The 21,841-nt window shown below is 45.1% G+C and overlaps 1 protein-coding gene across 1 annotated transcript in view; it reads left to right on the top strand.

The window, feature by feature from the left end:
- The first annotated feature begins 1,508 nt into the window (after nucleotides 1-1,508).
- Nucleotides 1,509-21,841, top strand: part of LOC106577638 (netrin-1) — a 25,982-nt gene continuing 5,649 nt past the window's right edge. The window contains exons 1-4 of the mRNA XM_082965157.1: nucleotides 1,509-1,973; nucleotides 11,400-12,883; nucleotides 13,011-13,199; nucleotides 18,032-18,181. Coding sequence (XP_082821283.1) covers nucleotides 11,410-12,883; nucleotides 13,011-13,199; nucleotides 18,032-18,181 — 1,813 coding nt within the window. The 5' untranslated portion in view covers nucleotides 1,509-1,973; nucleotides 11,400-11,409. The remainder of the gene's footprint in view (nucleotides 1,974-11,399; nucleotides 12,884-13,010; nucleotides 13,200-18,031; nucleotides 18,182-21,841) is intronic.

Below are 21,841 nucleotides of genomic sequence, written 5' to 3'. Positions count from 1 at the left end.
ACATCAATCTGCTCCCAGTCTGCTTCCAACACATGTGAATGGAACTGTCACAGACCGACTGGGTGGCTTCTAGCATTACATTGCTCTCTAGTTCTTCAATAGAAAATAACATAAGGGGCCGAGCAGCAGTCTCTTATCCCTGGTCTTAGAGAGCTACAGTTCATGCACGTTTTTGTTCTAGAATTTAAATACATGTTTCAAATACTGCTGGGCTGTAACAAAAGCCTGCATACACTGTACTGTAACTCTCCAATACTAGGGTCGGTGCACATTGCTTTTTTGTGCTGTGGTGAAGCTGCTTGCAAGAAAATGTCACCAAATCACCTGAGTTTTATTACTGTCCCTCGTGTTTTTGTCTATTCCAGGACGTAATGTCTATGCAGCACCAGAGTTCTCCTCTGGGGATACTACTGTAGTCTCCAGTGGGTAGGTGATCCTCGCTGCCCCCTGACAGTACGAGCTCTGGTGACCTGGCCAGTAGGGTCATTGGGTCCTGTGTCCATATGGGAGCAACCCGGGGAGGAAGGTGACATGAGGAGGCTGCCAGGTTTGTGCTCTTCCTCCCCAGTTCCTGGTTCTCTCTGCTGTGGCATCATGGGACTGGCAGCATCTGCAGTTATACTGGTGTCATCTACTGGCAAGCTGGCCACAACATGAAGGTTCAGGAAACCAATAAAGGAGAATCACCTGCAGACAAAGACCTTGAATAAAAATGACTCTGTCCACAGTTGGGCTCTTGAAGCTTGTGTATGATTATTATCGGTGTTTGTTGTATGATGTCAAAACACTTTAAATGTGAAGTTTTCACAGGCAGCAAACCTCTGGAAATCGAAGTACATTTATTGTGAAATCTGTTCTGATTCTGTCAAGAACGATCATCATGTTTACTCTTATGATGAGGGGAAAGTCTGGCAAATATCACTGCCTCGTCTTGTTTAGGCTCCCTTTTTATTAGTTACATCAATCTACGTCTTGCTGCAGGGTGCAGATTTTGGCAGGACACCTGCTATTCTACCCTCTGACAGTATGACACACACACCTAATACAGATTTACTTTAAAAAAAAATCTTTATTGCTTTATAGCTTCTTTGTCTTTACAGCTTATGTCCCATGGACTTCTTTGCTTTATTAACCCAGCTGTCAAATAGAAGCAATGTTCCTCCTCAACCTAACTGGGAGCTCAAAACTGTATAGTGCGTCTTTAGTAGGTTACAAAACTCTGCCAAAATGTAATGGTGATGCACAATTGTACCATTTCTCCACTCAATGTATGTGATTGCTCTTGTCACCCTTCCAAGGATAGCATTTCTAAATAACTCCGAGTAACTACTTGAACACACACATACACACACACACACCTGGGGAAACATTCCTCAAGAGAAGTCATCAATCAGTTTTATGGGGTTTCTCTGGGAAAGTTTCCTCCTCCTCTCTCAGTCACTCGCTTCTCCCTCCATCCCCCATCATTCATCCATTCTCTTTCTTTTATTTCCAGCTTTCCATCTGTGTCTGCTTTAGTTCATCTGCTACGTTAGCGTTACTCACTATACCGCATGTAAGAGCTATCCCCTTCTAGCCTACGTGGTTCAACGATTTTTTTCTTCCATTTTACGTTTGGAAAATGAGAACAAATATTGCGACGGGAGATTGAAGTCTACAAAAGCAATGATGAACATCAAGGTAATTGGGCCCACTTTGTCTTAATTATCTATCTGCAAATTCTCCGCCAGACTGACTTGCTCTGCACTGTAGTAGGGCACTGTGCAGATGTGAGTTGGAGTTGAGAGAAGCAGCGGCGTCTTGACGTCAGGACGGGACGCCCCTTACTGAGGCGGGCTGCAGCGAGTTGGATCCCCACTCCATGCGCACAGCACAGGGCGCCCGGATAACTGTCCACTTGTTGCGCCCCTATATTGATTAAGACCGCATGAGCCGCCACGAGCGAATGGAGATCAAACATTGAGACGCATATGGTGAGTGTTCTCATATTTTACATGTTTATGTGTAGCCTATATTTCTTTATTCGCTGTGGCTTCTTTCTGACGGAGGTTCGTAGACCTGTTTTAAATTTAGAATGGAAGGACTAGGCATTGACAAGTTGATCATTTGGACCCGGTGAGAGTGCCAAAGTTCGCGCTATAAGTACAGTATACTCAGTCACTTACTCTCCATGGGTGGCTACAACCCATTGCAGGCTTTATGTATCCAAATGATGATTTACACTTTCTTTTATTGAAGATTGATTTGATATAAACCTGTCGTCTTCATGGGAATATAGGCATATCTGAGCATAATATAGTATTATTGATAAATAAATGGAATAATTTAGCCTGAGACCATTTTCATTGGAATATTGTTTTATGATGGTAGCCTGTGGTTTATTTAATATCTTAATATCCTAATCTAAGGTAATAATTATTCTTGCGTGATTATGTTAATTAAATATTTGAAATCTAAAAAGCCTGTTGTATTAGTTGGGAGAGTTTCATTGTCAGAACTAAGATGGATTGAGAGTCATTTCAAGAGGCGCCTCAATATTTTTAGGACTAGCTGATATACAGTATAAGTCATAACAGTATAAGTCATGAAGTGGATGTTTGCAATTGTATTAATACGTTCATCATCACAAAAAATTAAAGTTATTGTCAGAACTGTTATTCTGTTTCGGGCTCTCCTTTATTTAGGTTTAAATTAAATTGAATTGAAATATAATAATAATAATAACAATAATAATAGACTAATCATTATTATTATTATATGACTAGGGCCTATCGTATTTCCCTCTTGAAAACAGCGATATGCCATTGGGCATGTGTGTTTCTACAGGGACAACAGCCATGATAAATAGCTTAAACTTATTTCGAGAAAATAACGAAAATTACGATTAAGTGTGTGATCAGAAAGATAATACCACTTAAATGCGTAGAATACAATATAAGCTTACATCAGGTTCTGTCTCTGCAAGATGAAGCAAATTGAGCATAATTACTGGAATGTGTAATTATAGACCATTTGGCGGCGCGCAGCAAGTGACCATGGATAAAAACAATCGTACTAAATTTGATAGACATTTGTATTAAATGAACCAATCCAACTATTTTTCTTCGAAGGGTGTTTCATTTATTACACCCATTTGTCTAAACCGGATGCACCCCAGGGTAAAACTCGGGTTTCAATTTATTGAATTAAGATTGGGGAACATTTATATAGCCAACAGTAGACTATTGCTCTTTTTCCTTAAATATTTTCCTTAAATAATCTCTATTACCTAGGTTGGTTATTCAATTATCATTCAATTTATTGATATAATAACAATAACAATAACTATACTACTAATAATAGGCTTAACAATTCGTGATTTATTGGTCAAAAAAAGGCTATTAAGTTATATTTTCTAATGAGATAAACGGTAATGTAGCTTTTTGCATGGTAATTCAAATTCCAAACGCATATTATTTTCTATCGAATTGTCTCCAACATGTTTCGTTAAACGAGTTCCAAGGTCAACACAGGCCCATACGCTGCATATATCTGTAGAGATTTCACCTTCGCCTCTTGTCGCCATGAAAATCTTTTCGAGGGGGATTTAATTAACATAACACAAATAGTCTACAATATGTTCATCTATTATCTTGTCATAATCTTCGCTCAATTGAATTTATATCAAACGGGATTTTGTAGGCCTAATTCTTCTTCTGCATGCTTTAAATAGGATTTAATAGGCATGTTCTAAATCTAAGTCAATGGGTGGTCAAAATATACTTTTCTAGGATTCTTATTGTCGTTTCTCTGTGGCCTGCAATTAATTATGAATTCCACAATGACATGTCTTCCACTTAGTAAAATGAGCTTCACTTTCATTTTAATTTCGCCCGAGGTTGTTTTTGGCATTACTTGAAGATGAAATCACGGACCATGATTTCATGTCCATCTGTTTTTCAATATCGACAATGAAGCGAAACGTCCATGGGTTTGCTTAGCGCATTGTCGACTTGTGTGATAGGTTCTAAACTAGCGTGGGACGAGAACCAGAGCGAAATTGAGCGAAATAGCCTCGCTTCCTTTAGGGCACATATGTCAAACTCATTCCACGGAGGGCCGAGTGTCTGTGGGTTTTCGCTCCACCCTTGTACTTGATTGATGAATTAAGGTCACTAATTAGTAAGGAACTCCCCTCACCTGGTTGTTTAGGTCTTAATTTAAATGAAAAAACTAAAACCCACAGACACTCGGCCTCTGTGGAATGAGTTTGACACCTCTGATTAAGGGCAGGGATGTCAAGCTCATTCCATGGAGGGCTTAGTGTCTGCTGTTTTTTATTTTTTTTAGCTCCAATTAAGACCTTGAAAACCAGATGAGGGGAGTTCCTAATTAGTGACCTTACTTAATCAATCAAATACAAGGGAGGAGAGAAAACCCACACTCACTCGGCCCTCCGTGGAATGAGTTTGACATGTGCTTTAGGGCATACGTTCTCTTATTCGATCCCTGAAATATGTCCAAGCTGAGTTGTCTGGCCTGTTTTAAAAAGCTTTTCCCTTTATAAATCATCTTCGTGTCGTTCCATTTCCCTTCTTGACTTCAGGCCGAGGGGCGCCCATAGCAGGCGGCCGTTTGGCTGCGCGTTGGAGGTGCGAACCTGAGGGACAGGGCCTGCTAAAGATACGTGCAACAGCGGCGATAATCCATTTTGTGCGTGCTGTCAGTTGCACCTCCTCACCGCCCCACTAAAATTAGATTATTACACCTAAAACAGTGCTGCTGGAATCTGCTCCGTGTGGAATAACACCCTGTGTTTGAGCGGACAGGAATGCTGTTTGGGAATACAGGGAGAATACATTGCATTTCTCTTCTCCTTGTCTCTATGCTGCGTTATGTTTCAGACGGGCTAAGGACAATTGGAAATGAACAAAGGTGTTACTTGTCAGATGTGATCGCGATAACATGCCCAAGCAGGTGTCCGGTTCAGTTTCACAGTGGGAGGTTCGTGTATCAGTGTGTATTTAGAGCTCATTAATGTATCGAACAGGCCTTAGTCCAGGGTGCATATTGTTATATGCTCTTGAAAGAAGTCATCCACTGTGGACCAGAGTTGTTTGAACATGACTTAATTTCTATCAGGCCTGTTCTTTTCATTTCCTCGTGGTATTTAAAATGTACCTTTATTTAACTAGGTTAGTCAGTTAAGAACAAATTCCTATTTTCAATGACAGCCTAGGGGTTCAGGGACAGAAAGACAGATTTGTACCTTGTCGGCTGGGGGATTTGAACTTGCAACCTTTCAGTTACAAGCCCAATGCTCTAACCACTAGGCTACCCTGCCACCCCAATAAACCACTTCCTTTACCCGTTTGGATTAGCTATGTAGCCAGTTTAATATAAGCGCATCAGACAACCATATCGAATATTGCACAATAACGAATTAACAAAGCCTACTGTTTACAAAGCACACTGTCTCCTCTGCCTCCATCTTGCATGTTGTGTTCTATGGTCGTGCTGAGGCTGCGGAATAGCTGGGTAGTGCTCTACACTGCTGCCCATGACAAGGAATGTTAAAGTGTGTGAGACAGGCCAAATCCAGCTCATTTGCTCCAGATACACAGCCCCAAAAGACACAGATTTAGACCGCAGAGTGGAACGGAGGCAAGGGGAGCTGACAGATAGCAGAAGGCATCATCTTCCTTGCCCACTTCTGCCTATGTTCCCTCTTAATGACATCATATTCTCAATTTATTAGCCCTTATTCCTTCACCCACAGTACACCACTTAGCCCTCTCCAAATCCCCCTCCTATCCCTCTGGCCTCCTATTCTCTTTAATATGTCAACGTCTTACTCTCGTATCCTCCACTTATTCCCTACTTTTATCACCTTCTTACACGTTTCTAACCACCCTCTTACATCCATATTACCACCCTCTATAATGATATCCCTCTCTCAGTGCCCTTATGCTCTCTGTGTCTTACCCCACTTCTTTCACCCCTATAGCCACGCTCATAAGCCTCTCTTACAGCCTGGTATCCAATCTCATCTCTCCCTTAGTACCCCTAGTATACCTTCTTATTATCCGAACCCCAAAGCACAACCTCCCCACACGTTGACAGAACAGACAGTAGCAAAGCATTTTAAACAATTGGTGGAAGTGGCAGGATTTTACAGAGCAGACTGTTGGAACCCAAAGTGCTACTTTGAATCTCCTCACACCTTTGACCTTATGACAACTCATTGAACTCATAAGTATAAAGGAACGAACGATTATACAAAGTGTCTTAGAGCAGATTTCTACTGAAGGCTTAGTGTGAGAACATGAGCAGAAGGCTCTCCTGTTAGTTAACTCCCACCATGTTCGACTATGCTGTAAACATGGCCCAGGTTGTCATCCAGTATTTTTCCAGGCCTTCGCCAGCCGAGCACAGCTGAGCACACTGACCGCTGCTGCTTTGAAAGACCATGCATACTGTCTCCCTCCAGAGACATCACTGACCTTACTTAAACACTATTCGCTTATGTAAGGTTTTTGAAAAGTTACATAATCGAAGGCCTTGCTGACAAATCGTTTTGATACTTTAGTATACACAGTATATGATGCAAGCGTGAAATAGTATTCAATGTCCGTGATCGGTTCATATTTACTCTGGAAAACCGTTATTTATGTGATTCTCCATGATAAGTTATTGTAATGGATATGACTATTAATTGCCCAAATAATGGCAACACTTGAGTAAATGAGGGATACAAACTATATTGAAAGGAGGGGCTTCAACACAGGTGTGGTTCCTGAGTTAATTAAGCAATTAACATCCCATCATGCTTAGGATCATGTATAAAAGTGCTGGGCAGGCCATTATTTTGACTACCATGGCTATGCCCCCATAGAATGAAAATGCCCCCATCCACAGGGCACTAGTGGTCACTGAATGGTGTCATGACCATGAAAACAATACAGTTGAAGTTGGAAGTTTACATACACTTAGGTTGGAGTCATTAAAACTCGTTTTTCAACCACTCCACAAATTTCTTGTTAACAAACTATAGTTTTTGGCAAGTCAATTATGACATCTACTTTGTGCACGACACTAGTAATTCTTCCAACAATTGTTTACAGAGATTATTTCACTTATAATTCACTGTATCACAATTCCAGTGGGTCAGACGTTTACATACACTAAGTTGACTGTGCCTTTAAACAGCTTGGAAAATTCCAGAAAATGATGTCATTGCTTTAGAAGCTTCTAATAGGCTAATTGACATAATTTGAGTCAATAGGAGGTTTACCTGTGGATGTATTTCAAGGCCTACCTTCACACTCAGTGCCTTTTTGCTTTACGTCATGGGAAAATCAAAAGAAATCAGCCAAGACCTCCGAAAAAAATTGTAGACCTACACAAATCTGGTTAATCCTTGGGAGCAATTTCCAAATGCCTGAAGGTACCACGTTCATCTATACAAACAATAGTACACAAGTATAAGCACCGTGGGACCACGCAGCCATCATACCGCTCAGGAAGGAGACGAGTTCTGTCTCCTAGAGATTAATGTACTTTGGTGTGAAAAGTGCAAATCAATCCCAGAACAACAGCAAAGGACCTTGTGAAGATGCTGGAGGAAACAGGTACAAAAGTATCTATATCCACAGTAAAACGAGTCCTATATCGACATAACCTGAAAGGCCGCTCAGCAAGGAAGAAGCCACTGCTCCAAAACCGCCATAAAAAAAGCCAGACTACGGTTTGCACGTGCACATGGGGACAAAGATCGTACTTTTTGGAGAAGTGTCCTCTGGTCTGATGAAACAAAAATACAACTGTTTGGCCATAATGACCATTGTTATGTTTGGAGGAAAAAGGAGGAGGCTTGCAAGCCGAAGAAAACCATCCCAACCGTGAAGCACGGGGGTGGCAGCATCATGTTGTGGGGGTGCTTTGCTGCAGGAGGGACTGGTGCACTTTATAAAATATATGGCATCATGAGGGAGGAAAATGATGTGGGTATATTGAAACAACATCTCAAGACATCAGTCACAAATGGGTCTTCCAAATGGACAATTACCATAAGCAAACTTCCACAATTGTGGCAAAATGGCTTAAGGACAACAAAGTCAAGATATTGGAGTGGCCATCACAAAGCCCTGACCTCAATCCTATAGAACATTTTTGGGCAGAACTGAAAAAGTGTGTGTGAGCAAGGAGGCCTACAAACCTGACTCAGTTGCACCAGCTCTGTCAGGAGGAAGGGGCCAAAATTCACCCAACTTATTGTGGGAAGCTTGTGGAAGGCTACCCAAAACGTTTGACCCAAGTTAAACAATTTAAAGGCAATGCTACCAAATACTAATTGAGAGTATGTAAACTTCTGACCCACTGGGAATGTGATGAAAGAAATAAATCATTCTCTCTACTAATATTCTGACATTTCACATTCTTATAATAAAGTGGTGGTCCTAAATAACCTAAGACAGGGAATTTTTACCAGGATTAAATGTCAGAAATTATGAAAAACTGAGTTTAAATGTATTTGGCTAAGGTGTATGTAAACTTCCGACTTCAACTGTGTAAACCATATGCAATGGCCGTCTTAGTCACCAAATCTCAACTCAGTTGAACACTTATTGGAGATTCTGGAGCTGCGCCTAAGACAGCGTTTTCCATCAACAAAACAACAAATTATGGATTTTTTTGTGGAAGAATGGTGTCTCATCCTTCCAATAGAGTTCCACTTCCAGACACTTGTAGAATCTCTGCCAAAGTACATCGAAGCTGTTCTGGCCCGTGGTGCCCCAACGCCCCATTAAGACACTTTATGATGGTGTTTCCTTTATTTTGTCAGTTACTTCTATGTTGTACAATATTTTGGGATATGAATGTTTTTCCTGTCTTCTTCTCGTCTTTAAAGCTCTATTAAAGAGGAATGCCACTCATCCACCGTGTTCTTCCGACATGCTGGGTGTGTGAATTTATGGAAAGTGACTGAGAAAAAACATTGAAACAATATCTGGTGGCTGGGTTACATTCCAGGTGCCAGACTGGCGATCTGGTATCGGAGCGGAGGGGGATGAGGGGGGTAAGGGTCTGGATTTGGCCTGGGGGCACAGAGAATGGTGAGGCGCACTTTAAAGAGCCCTGTGCTGAGTGCTCCTCTCTGAAAAGCTTCCCTCCATCATGTAGTTTGTTATGGGGGCTATGCTTAATTGGTGGTAATGTTACCGAGAAAGACGAGTGCAAATAACGTCATGGGGAATAGCAAACAACCCCCTCGCCTCTGTATCCTAACACCCCTTAACCCCTTACGCCCCTACCCACCAACAGCATCTTGTCTGAATTTCTCAGACATTCCCCCATCACCACAACCCCTTTTTAAGAATCATTCCATGAATTCCCCTAACCCACCACCCCACCACCATCTTTACCTCCTTATACCATCTCTTCCCCTGATTATACTGTACCAGACATCCCCTCTCCCCATCTCGCCTTCCGCTTCTCCCCTCGAGCGAAACCCTCCACCCTGACGCCAATATGAGACCTAATTAATCAGTCGATCAATTAATGAGGCTCGGTTTTTAGCGGGCTGTTCGGGTTCCCAACGGGGCATGTTGCAACACGTGTGGAATGCTCAAGGGGTGCACACCGGACCCCAGGAATGCGTCAGAGCAGGACAGGGGCTGCAGTCGGACCACTCGTCACCTCAGCCGCCGGTCGTGGCGTTTCCAATAACGACACCCCAAAACATAGCCGCCCAATATACCTGACAAGCCTCATCATCCACCCGATCCCACAGAGCCAGGTTGGGACAGTCTGCTTTTTGTGGGACTCGCAGGGAATCATAACACGTTTTGGTAGGGTGACTTGAGGAATAACTTCCGTTGTAGTCCTAAGAGAAGCCTCAAGTTTCGGGCTGTGGTTTAACTGGCCCTGGGTGGCTCCCAACCATTTTTTCTATCCTCTATCCTCTCCTATGGGGTTGGTTTATACAGCCCCACTGACTGCACTGTTAGTGTCAAACGCTTGTTAGGACATCGTCAATCAAGACGCAGTTAGAGATATTCCCAGAATATGGTGCATGTGAGATATATATATATAGAGAGAGAGAGAGAGAGAGAGAGAGAGAGAGAGAGAGAGAGAGAGAGAGAGAGAGAAAATGCAATGACAGTAGAGAGGGAATGAGTAAAAGGGGAGGAGGGAAAGAGCGAGACAGACACTGCATAGCAGAGATACATTTACAGAGAAATAGAGGAGGGCCTGGAAAAGTATTGGATCCTAACAATCTGTGTCTTTGTAAATTGCTTGGTGTGAAGTGTTGGATAGGAGTCTTGCTTGCTTGCCCCCAGCCTATCCGTCTGTCTATAAAACCGCAAAGTTTGTTGTAGATCATGTTGGCAGGAAAGTAGACGCATTGTTCGCCCATGTCTGCAGGCGCAAATTAAGTAACCTTCTCTGGTATCACTATCAATTCTTGGCAGACAAATACATTTAACACATCACCAGCCGTTTTAGGAGGGAAGGGAATCTGTTCACACTAAGGACATACACAAGTCCGTGTTTGTCTTCTCACAGGAAGTGACTGTACAGGGGTTTAAGCTGAACACACATTTCTCGCGTTCTCTTCTATAAATCTTTCCCTCCATCTTCCACACTAAGCTCCATCTCTCCTTCCTTCCCCTCTCTTTGTCTTTCTTTCTCACACCCTCTCTCTCTCTCTCTCCTTCCATTTCTCTCCACACTTTGGGCTCCAAAACTCGGGTTCCTGCCCATGTACGTTGAGTAGAGTGGAGTGGAGCAGAGCGGCAGGAGAAGGATTTAAAAGGAGGACCATAAAGATGATGGATGCTGCCCAGCTTGTGTTTTCAGACCCAGCTGTTTTTTGTCATCCCGTACAGACCCGCTGGTTTTCTGTATGCTTTCATCCATCTCATCCACACATTCATCCACTCTTTATACGCTCTCATCCATCCACTCGTCCACTCTGCATACGCTCTTCACTTTGTACACGCTTTTATCCATACACTCAAGCACGACTTATGGGCTGGGTTTCTATACACTCTCATCCATACACTCATCCACTCGGTATATGCTTTCATCCTTACACTCATCCGCTCTTTATGGGACAAGATAATAGGTTTTTAAAGACTGTCGTGGGTAGAGAAATAGGCCTGTTTAAGGGTGGAGGTAGATTTGGTTGGATTGTATGAGGGATATGAGGGATACGAGGGATGTTAAAATGTTCATGGTGGTGCTGCGAGCTGGTGTGTTTTCAATAAAGGCACAGGTGGTCTCTCTACCTCAGACGGCCCCTCCCTTTGGCTCCAACCGCAAGTCATATAAATCCATCAATATATTTTCCTTTTATGATTTCACCCCGTCGCTTTATCCCCTAAAATTGTTAATTTTTGTATTTTCTCCCACAGGCTCGATGACATGATGTTCCTGTCCTTCTTCCCTCTCCCCTCCTTGGCCCTCCCTTTTCTCCTACTTCTCCTCACTTTCCTCCCTCCTTCCCTCCTTTCCCCTTCCCTCTCTCACTCCCCTCTGAGCTGGACCTCACCCCATGACCCCTGCTACCACTTGGATGGGCGTCCGCGACACTGCCTGTCGGAATTCATCAATGCCGCCCATGGTGTCCCTGTCAGTACCGCCCACTCCCTCCGAGGACCCCCCGACCAGAAAGCGGTTAACGTCAGCTCCCTCACGGACCTCCACAACCCCCACAACTTGACCTGCTGGACGGCCCAGGCGGGAGGCCTCGACGGCGGGGACTGGGTCCTCACCCTTCCCCTGGGTCGACGCTTCGAGGTCACCTACATCAGCCTGCAGTTCTGCCAGCAGGGGGAGCCGTCAGACCCCGTCTCCTTATCCGTGCTCAAGTCTATGGACCACGGGCGCACCTGGAGGCCCATGCAGCACTACTCCAGCGACTGCCCCGGGAAGTTTGGGCTCCAGGCCCAGACGGTAGCCCAGACCAGGCACCAGGAGACGGAGCCTCTGTGCTCAGACCCCCGGCCCCTGCAGAGGCACCGGGGAGGCATGTTGCTGGCCTTCTCCACCCTGGATGGAAGACCCTCCTCTCCAGACTTTGACTACAGCCCCACCTTGCAGGACTGGGTGACGGCCACGGACATACGGTTAGTGTTCCACGAGGTGACCCAGTCCCAGCAGACCAAGGTGGGGAGTTCGGAGGGGAAAAGGGGTGAGGTCGGTTGGGGGGAGGGAGCGGGTGGGGGTGTTCTGAGGTGGAGGGCAGGGTCGAAGAACGAGGCTGTGGTGGGTCAGGTGGATAAGGTGAATGGGGACAACAATAAATGGGGGTTTGTGGAGAAGGAGAGAAAAAAGGCAGAAAAACGAAAGAGGAACGGAGGAGGATATAACAAAGGGTCGGGGGATCGGGGAGAGGACGGACACAACGTGACACGGAAGGAGTCAGAAGGAGACATTACGGAAATAGACATCTCCAAAAGAGGAAACGGAAAAGGAAAAGGGCGTGGCCATGAGAGGGAGGGGGGCCACCATTGGAGTCCATGTCAGGAAGGCAGCATCTGTGGTTGGACAATCGACAGCAAGCAGGAGAGAATCAACAAGGGGCGGGAACTTAGGAGGAGGAGGAACAACCAACAGAACTCTAAAGTGAGAGCGAATCGGAATCTTGAGCTGGCTCCTCCCTCTCCATTGATCTCCGCCCCCCCTGTCCGGCCCGCCCTGGCCCTTTCCGACCTGCAGGTGGGGGGCAGATGTAAGTGTAACGGACATGCCTCTCGGTGTCGTCGTGATGATGCGGGCCGGGCGGTGTGTGTGTGTGAGCACCACACAGCAGGGGCGGACTGCGATGTTTGTGAGGACTTCTACTACGACAGGCCCTGGCAACGAGCCACGCCCAGTCAGCCACAACCGTGCGTCTGTGAGTCACACCCCCCATTACTGTGTCTGTGTGTGCGTGTGTGTATGTATGTGTGCAAATTGGATCATGGATGTTAACTTTACTGCCTTTACTGAAATTCATTTATTCCCTCCCTCCCTCCCTCCAGCGTGTGAGTGTAACAGCCACTCCTCTAAGTGTCGGTTCAGCATGGAGGTGTTCCAGCAGTCGGGCCGGCGCAGCGGGGGAGTATGTCTGAAGTGTCGGCATCACACAGCGGGGCGTCACTGCCAGTACTGCCAGAACGGATACACCCGAGACCACAGCAAGCCCCCCACCCATCGCAAGACCTGCCAACGTCAGTCAGAGAGAGGGAGGGAGAGAGTGTGTGTGTTTATGTGTGCGCGTGTGCGTGCACATTAAAGCGGTTGTGCCTGTATTAAGTCGCACCGACCAGCTGTGTATCTTATCCATGCAGAGATCAGTGTGTGTCCAAGTGTGTGCGCATCTGCATCTGTTAGGATATCTGTTTCTCTTTGTGCATCTGCTAGTCTACAAGGTATGCCTACATGTGTCTGTGTTCCAGCCTCCTCCACGGTGTTTATGAGGTAGTTACATTGTGACAGAGGACAGTTATTTCTGTATGCCAGTCGACTGGATTTCGTGTTCATGTTGTTACCACTGGCTGGAATCCACCCTGACATTTGACCTTTGACTGGTCACATGTTCTAAGTGACTGTGACACTCTGGCATGCTTTTGGGGCGGTTGACCGAAGTCCTAATATAACTACTGTTAATGGAGCGAGGTCATGCACATGACACATGCAGGTGCGCGTGTGTGTGATTGAGCGTGTGTGTCGTGCAAGTGCGAGGGGGTTGCAGTTATAGCAATATTGGAGTAATGTAAATAGATAGACTAGAATGAGATATTTTAGCCGTGGTGCCAGTCTCTTTCAGCTTTTTATTTTTGAAATATTTTGTTGTTGTTGTTGTTTCAGTTTTTTTAGGTAAATATATATAGTCTCTTTCAGCTCTTGCCAACTCCTTATGGAATTGTCATGTCACATTTGACTTGAGTAACAAGGAGTTGGCAAGAGAGCAGCAACAGACTAGCATCCAGGCCATAAATACACTCCCCCTGTGTGTCTGTAACGATCGTCGTGCAGGAAGGAAGAAGTGGACCAAGGCGCAGCTGGGAGCGAACTCATGTTATTTATTACAGACTGAAATAACACGGTCAAAACAGAGCATAAACGTATCGCTACTGCTCCAACAAAAAGAGACAACAACCCACAAACATCGTGGGGGGAAAAGGAACTTAAATATGATTCCCCAATCAGAGGCAACTAGCGACAGCTGTCTCTGATTGGGAATCTACAGAACCCAACATAGAAATACGCCCCAAAGCAAGGCTATACCAAAAACATAGAAAATAAACTATAGAAATGCCACACCCTGACCAAAATAGAAGAGTTCACCTGGTCAGGGCGTGACAGTACCCCCCCTCCAACGGTGCGTACTCCCGGCGCACCAACCTAAAGTCTATTAGGGGGGGGGACCCGGGTGGGCGCCTCACCCTCGGTGGAGGCTCTGGCCCCGGGCGTGTTTTTCCCCCTGCCTCCACCCTAGCCCTACCCCTCTGGCCCGGACTGGACCACGGTGGAGCGGCATGCTCAGGCTCCGGAGCGGAGCCGCCGACCGGAACAGGACTGGTCACCGGTGGACCGGACACAGGCCGTGCCGGACTGTGGACACGCGCCGTGGGCCTGGTGCGGGGAGCAGGGACGGGCCGGACTGGACTGGGGACGCGCACCACTAACCTGGTGCGGGGAGCAGGGATGGGCCGGACAGGACTGGGGATACGCACCACTGGCTTGGTGCGGGGAGCAGGGACGGGCCGGACAGGACTGGGGACACGCACCACTAACCTGATGCGGGGAGCAGGGACGGGCCGGACTGGACTGGGGACACGTACCACTGGCTTGGTGCGGGGAGCAGGGACGGGCCGGACTGGGGACACGCACCACCGGCTTGGTGCGGGGAGCCGGGATGGGCCGGACAGGACTGTGGACACGCACCACTAACCTGGTGCGGGGAGCAGGGACGGGCCGGACAGGACTGGGGGCACACACCACTGGCTTGGTGCGGGGAGCAGGGACGGGCCGGACTGGACTGGGGACGCGCACCACTAACCTGGTGCGGGGAGCAGGGACGGGCCGGACTGGACTGGGGGCACACACCACTGGCTTGGTGCGGGGAGCAGGGACGGGCCGGACTGGACTGGGGGCACACACCGGCGACACAGTGCGCATAAGCGGCGCCGGATATCCTGGACCGAGGAGGCGCACTGGAGGTCTGGAGTGCACAGCTGACATCACCCGTTCTGGCTCAACACCCACCTTAGCCTGGCAAGTGTGGAGCGCTGGCACAGAACGCACTGGGCTGTGTAGCCGTACCGGAGACACAGTGCGCGTCCTCGGCGCAGGATACATCGGACCGAGAAGGGGCACCGGAGGCCAGGAGCGCTGAGCCGGCACAACACGTCCTAGCTGAACACTCCCCCTAGCCCGGCAAATGTGGGGCGCTGGCACAGAGCGCACTGGGCTGTGCAGGCGCACTGGCGATACCGTGCGCACCTCTGCTACCCAAGGCTCTTCCTCCACGCTGTCCCTACGCAGGTCCTCCAGGACCTGCCACATCTCTGCCTCCTCCTTCGCCGTTATCCCCCACGAGAGCAGTGGTCTGGGCTCTTCCTCTGCCCTTCCGGACCACCCCATTAGCCCCCCCACAAAATTTTCTTGGGGGTGTCTTCCGGGCCTCCTCGACCGCCGCCTGCGACTCCTTCCACCGGCTGGCATCACCTCCTCGACCTGGGAATCCTTCCGCCAGGGTCCTTTCCCCGACATGATCTCCTCCCAGGTCCAGAACTCCTTTCCCTCGCGAGCCCAACTCTCGCGCTCCTTTTCCTCCCGCTGCTTGGTCCTGGTTTGGTGGGTTGTTCTGTAACGATCGTCGTGCAGGAAGGAAGAAGTGGACCAAGGCGCAGCTGGGAGCGAACTCATGTTATTTATTACAGACTGAAATAACACGGTCAAAACAGAGCATAAACGTATCGCTACTGCTCCAAATAAAAGAGACAACAACCCACAAACATCGTGGGGGGAAAAGGAACTTAAATATGATTCCCCAATCAGAGGCAACTAGCGACAGCTGTCTCTGATTGGGAATCTACAGAACCCAACATAGAAATATGCCCCAAAGCAAGGCTATACCAAAAACATAGAAAATAAACTATAGAAATGCCACACCCTGACCAAAATAGAAGAGTTCACCTGGTCAGGGCGTGACAGTGTCTGTGGACAGTGCAGCTAGCATTTTATTGTATTTGATGGTATTTTCATACATATCGGTTTTACCGTTTAGAAATGAAAGAACTTTATGTATCTGGTTCCCCCATTTGAAGATGTCAAAAATATTTGATACACTTATAGTGTATCAAAAGTGTAATATTTAGTCCCATATTCCTTACACACAGTGACTACATCAAGCTTATGACTTTACAAACGTGTTGGATTCATTCACAGCTTGTTTTGGTTGTTTCGGATTGTCTTTTGCCCAATAGGAAGTGAATGATGAATAATGTATTGTGTCCTTTTGGGGTCCCTTTTATTGTAAGTAAGAAAAGAAGAGGCTTCTGAACTGGTCTACATTAATGTAGGTAGCATCCACAGATGATCATGAATAAGCATTACAGATAATCATGAATGAATTGATGAATTGTGAATGATCAAACATTTGAAAGTTACAGAGCGATAAAGATCACCCCCCCCACCCCCACCCAAAAAATGCTAATCTCTACCGGTAATGGTGAGAGGTTAGCGTGTTTGGTTGTAGCCTCTGTAACTTTCTCACTCATCATTATTCATGATTCATTTACGATTTTTCTTAACCATGGCATTATCAGGATTCATTTAGAAATGTTACGAAAAATCATATCTTATTCCAGTCATTATTCACCATTCAGTGACTTTTTTCAAAACATACTTTAATACACTCTAAGTGAATTTTGTCAAAATACTTATGACATCTTCAAATGGGGGGACTAGATACATAAAGTGCTTTCATTTCTAAACGGTAAAGCATATGTGCAGGTGAAAGCTATGATTCATTATTGATGTCACTTGTTAAATCTACTTCAATCAGTGTAGATGAAGGGGAGGAGACTGGTTAAAGAAGGATTTTTAAGCATTGAGACAATTGAGACATGGATTGTATATATGTGCCATTCAGAGGGTGAATAGGAAAGACAAAATATTTAAGTGCCTTTGAACAGGGTATGGTAGTAGGTGCCAGGCGCACCGGTTTGTATCAAGAACTGCAACTCTGCTGGGTTTTTCACGCTCAGCAGTTTCCCGTGTGCATCAAGAATGGTCCACCAGCCAAAGGACATCAAGCCAACTTGACACAACTGTGGGAAACATTGGAGTCAACACGGGCCAACAGGCCCCGACAAATTGAGGCTGTTCTGAGGGAAAGTGTTCTGAATGTTTTGTACACTCAGTGTATTTGAGCCAAATAGATTTGTAACTTATGGAAGTTACATTAGCACTATTTATGTGTCATAATATTATGTGATTTAATCATCAATGATAGATAAATGAACCATGTTTATTTGATTAATGTTCCGGCCAAGTCAACCGTTTTCCGAGCCTTAGTGACCTGCCCTCAGAGCTAATTACTTAAAGGTGTTTGAAGTATCTGTAAGGGTTTGTTTAAACTACATTACTGGAGGAAAAACAGACCTACTAGAGAATGGCTTCCTCTTTCTATCTGTGCCCTTTCGATGACCCCAACTCTGCCTTTCTCCCTCCTTCCTTCTAAACTGCTTTGTCATTCATCCTTTTACATCCCATTTCCATGTTTGCTTTGTCCATGGTATCATTATTTTCACTCCTATCTAAAATTCATATTTCTGTCGTCTTTAATCTGTCTTCCCTCCATCGTTCCCTCTCTCTGTGCTTGTCATCTCTCTCTCCCTCGCTCCTTTTCTTCTCTCTCTCTCTCTTTCCCTCTTGTACATTCATAGAAGCTTTATTAGGAGCAATCAAATGTTATTAATACAATACTCTTTACTATGTGACATTAACCTTCTCTCTCCTCCCATCCCTCCATCTTCTCCTGCTCTCTCAGCGTGTCAGTGTCACCCTATGGGTGCTGTGGGTCTCTGGTGTAACCAGACATCGGGACAGTGTCTGTGTCGGGATGGCGTGATGGGACTGAGATGCAACCGCTGCGCCCCTGGTTACAAACAGGGGCACTCCCCACTCCGCCCCTGCATCCGTAAGTCTACTTTACCAAACTACTCTGTCTGGAAACTGTCCTCCATGTTGGAGCCAAACTTCTAATGACAATAACATTCTCATGGGGATTTTTGAAAGAATGTGATTGTCCTGGAGCTTTGGAATCAAAATGGTACCCGTGTTATTACATGGTTCTCAGTTTATGTGGACTGGCCAACTAAGCCCAACTACAGAGTTTCATAGTCACTTGAGTCATACTCCTGTGCAGGGGCTGTGGCAGTCACAAAATGTTATTAGCTGGTGATTGTCAAGCAAAAAACTGTTGGTCTCATGGCACCCCAATGGTGGAACAAGCTCCCTCACGACGCCAGGACAGCGGAGTCAATCACCACCTTCCGGAGACACCTGAAACTCCACCTCTTTAAGGAATACCTAGGATAGGATAAAGTAATCCTTCTAACCCCCCCCCCCCCCCTTAAAAGATTTAGATGCACTATTGTAAAGTGGTTGTTCCACTGGATATCATAAGGTGAATGCACCAATTTGTAAGTCGCTCTGGATAAGAGCGTCTGCTAAATGACTTAAATGTAAATGTAATTGACCGTTAATTAACAAAAACACATTTAGCATCTCCTGGCTTCCGCACATAGCCTACAAGCCACTGATGCAGACCTTTGGGACATCTACATTTTACTCTAATAAATCCATAATCCACCTTCACAATAAATCGATTATTTATTTTAGACAGTTCGAAAGAAACATGATAGGAAGAAAATGTAGTCTATTTCAGAAGAACAGAATAGCATACTCTGAGATGTCCTTATGTTAGGTCCCGATCTGGGCTACATTAGTTCATTTAGAAAACAAGATTTGGTTAGAAATTCCGTGCCATTATTTTATATTATTTTATAGTATGAAAAATACAATTGAACAAAGCTGAATAAAATAGAAAGGATATTTTCTCCAAATGATTTGAGGGAGTGCGCACATGTGGCTATTCTGTGTTGAGCAGTTAAAAAAAGAAATAGGTACTCCTATATGCTTATTTTAGAGTTATTCATGTAACTTAAATAACTCTACAAATGTTGGGCTATATGTTTTTATTTTTAATACATTGTGAGGCTGCAGGATGTGACTCTAATGATGATTTGAAAAAAGTTGCTTGAAAGGCATGAGCTCTGCTTTGTTTATTGTGCAGGCTGTACACTCTTCATTCACAATTTGAATTCATTTCCCAGCGGGATTCCCTTTGTGTGGCAGTAATGCACCTTAAAAAACTCCATGCCAGGTTTTCCGAGTGGCACAGCGGTCTAAGGCACTATGACACTACATCGCAGTGTTGCGGCGTCACTACAGCCTTGGGTTTGATCCCAGGCTGTGACATTACCGGCCGTGACCGGGAGTCCCATAGGGCGGCGCACAATTGGCCTTGCGTCGTCTGAGTTAGGGTTTGGCCGGGGGAGCTTTACTTGGCTCATCGTGCTCTAGTGACTCCTTGTGACAGTCCGGGCGCCTGCAGGCTGATTTTGGTCGTCAGTTGAACAGTGTTTCCTCTGACACATTGGTGTGGGTGACTTATGAGTTAAGCGAGCGGGTGTTAAGAAGCGCGGTTTGGCGGTTCATGTTTCGATGGACACATGACTCGACCGTTGCCTCTCCTGAGCCCATTGGGGAGTTGCAGAGATGAGACAAGATCTTATCACAAGGGATTAAAAAATACCATAAATACATTCCTTTTGCGGTCAGTGGCCGTTGTTCCCTTCTCCCTGAGTGCTGCATGCTCAGAAACATCTCTCACTCACATGGCTCTCCATCACGTGATCAGGTCTTTCTCACGGGCTACAAGTGAAGACAGACACTTCGGGGACGCAAATGCGGGCGTACTTATCCAATTCCGAGGTGCATATTGAAGATATTGGAAGAACTGTCCACATTTACTTTTCATCAGCCAACAAGATGAGTAGGCCTAACAAACAGCAAAAGCAATTACCTATGTCAATCTATTATTCCCCATATTAAAAAAGCTGAGCTATTCTATACTGTGCGAGAAATAAATATTCCAAACATATTCTGGGACAGTTGTGGGATGCAATAGATCTCAAATTAATACAAAACTAGCATAAAAAAAAGTTTATATGCAATGAGGCAACAGATCAGAACATTTACCGTAAAATGTAATAAACTATTAGGCTAATTCTTCACATTAAAAGCGTAGCAATGGCACACGGCAGTAGGCTATAAGTGTGAATGTTCCATTAGTGGGAAAACACCATTATAAAAAGTGACCGCAAATGTTATTATGAATGTAATACTTTCATTATAAAGGTGCATTTTTATGGTGAAAATGATCTTCCCCAAACGTAAAACTCACTCGCTGCGTATGTATTCCAGTTAGGATCTACACCCCTTGTAAAGCCAATTAATGTGCTTCATTTTAAGAAGTTATTTGGCCACTTTAGTTGTGATACAAACCTTATCAAAACATATAGGCCTATGGGCTAGGCTACATGAGGTGTGCGACTCTGATTAGAAAAAGTAGCAAAAACAAGGCATTGTTCTTGCCTTAAGTTGGGCATCATTCACAAGTGATAATATATAATGCACAAGTGATAGGCTAATATTGTCACCCATCAGACTATTCTTGATTTAATCTTGTCTTTACATATACTAAATAATATATGTGTGAAATTTATTTTGATTTAAAATGGACCATTATCATGCACCTGGCTCAAAAAAAATACATGTCATCTATGCACTTAAATAGCGAATGGAGGACGCTTTTCCCGTGGTTCATTTTCATGCCAGCCAGGTAGGCTAAACTCCTGTTGTAAAGAGAAGCAATGTGCTTAATATTAGGAAGTTGAGAAATAAATATAGTAGGCCCAGCCTATGGAAAACTGATAGGATCCTCCTCTTTTTAATAGACGCCATCAAAACTCTGTTTTCTCTCACAATTGCATAGCCTATAGAAATGTTGCGCAACATGAGCTCTTGGGCTCTCATGAAGTGTTTGATTAGATTTTCAATTACATTTGCATTGATGTCAGAGTGATTAGAGGGATAATACAGTGCTGAGTAACAAGCAGTTTGGTAGGCTACTAATGACCATCAGCAGCATCAGAGCTTGGAGAAGCCTAATTACCTTGACTAAACGATAATGCCTTCATGACTCGTGACTGCCGGTGTAGCGGTAATATGGTCACCGCAACAGCTCTTGGTCCCCTCGATTTTTAAAAACAGGTTTTAAATGCTAATTTCCAGTGACTTCTGAGAAAAGGATACAGACAAATCTTAACTTACAAATGGGCAAATTTACAAGGCTAAGGGGCATTGCAGAGGGGCATTTACTCTGGTACAGTCTAATCAGTCTTATTTTTAATTTTTTTTAATTTTTATTAGGGCCATGGCCATTCATGCTGTACTGAATACCAATGTGACTGTTAAGTGGATATATTCAGTTAAACAACCGTTTTGTACTCTGATTCACACTATTATAGATCATAAGTCTATGAACTTTCTAGGCTTGGAGAGGCTTTCTCACTATCTTACCCATTTGTTTGGGGCCTCTCGCGCTCTCCCTCTCTGCCTGTCTGTCTGTTCATGGTTGTCAGTCTCCTGCCATGCTCATGGTAGCACCAAACAAAGTCTTAGCACATGGAGCACACCTTCATGACCCATAATCACTGTGATGAAGTCAATA

Source organism: Salmo salar, chromosome 18, assembly GCF_965601325.2.
Source record: "Salmo salar chromosome 18, fSalSal1, whole genome shotgun sequence".
In the NCBI taxonomy this organism is placed as follows: Eukaryota; Metazoa; Chordata; class Actinopteri; order Salmoniformes; family Salmonidae; genus Salmo; species Salmo salar.
The sequence above is the reverse complement of the archived record's forward strand: the minus strand, read 5'-3'. Positions and strand labels throughout refer to the sequence as shown.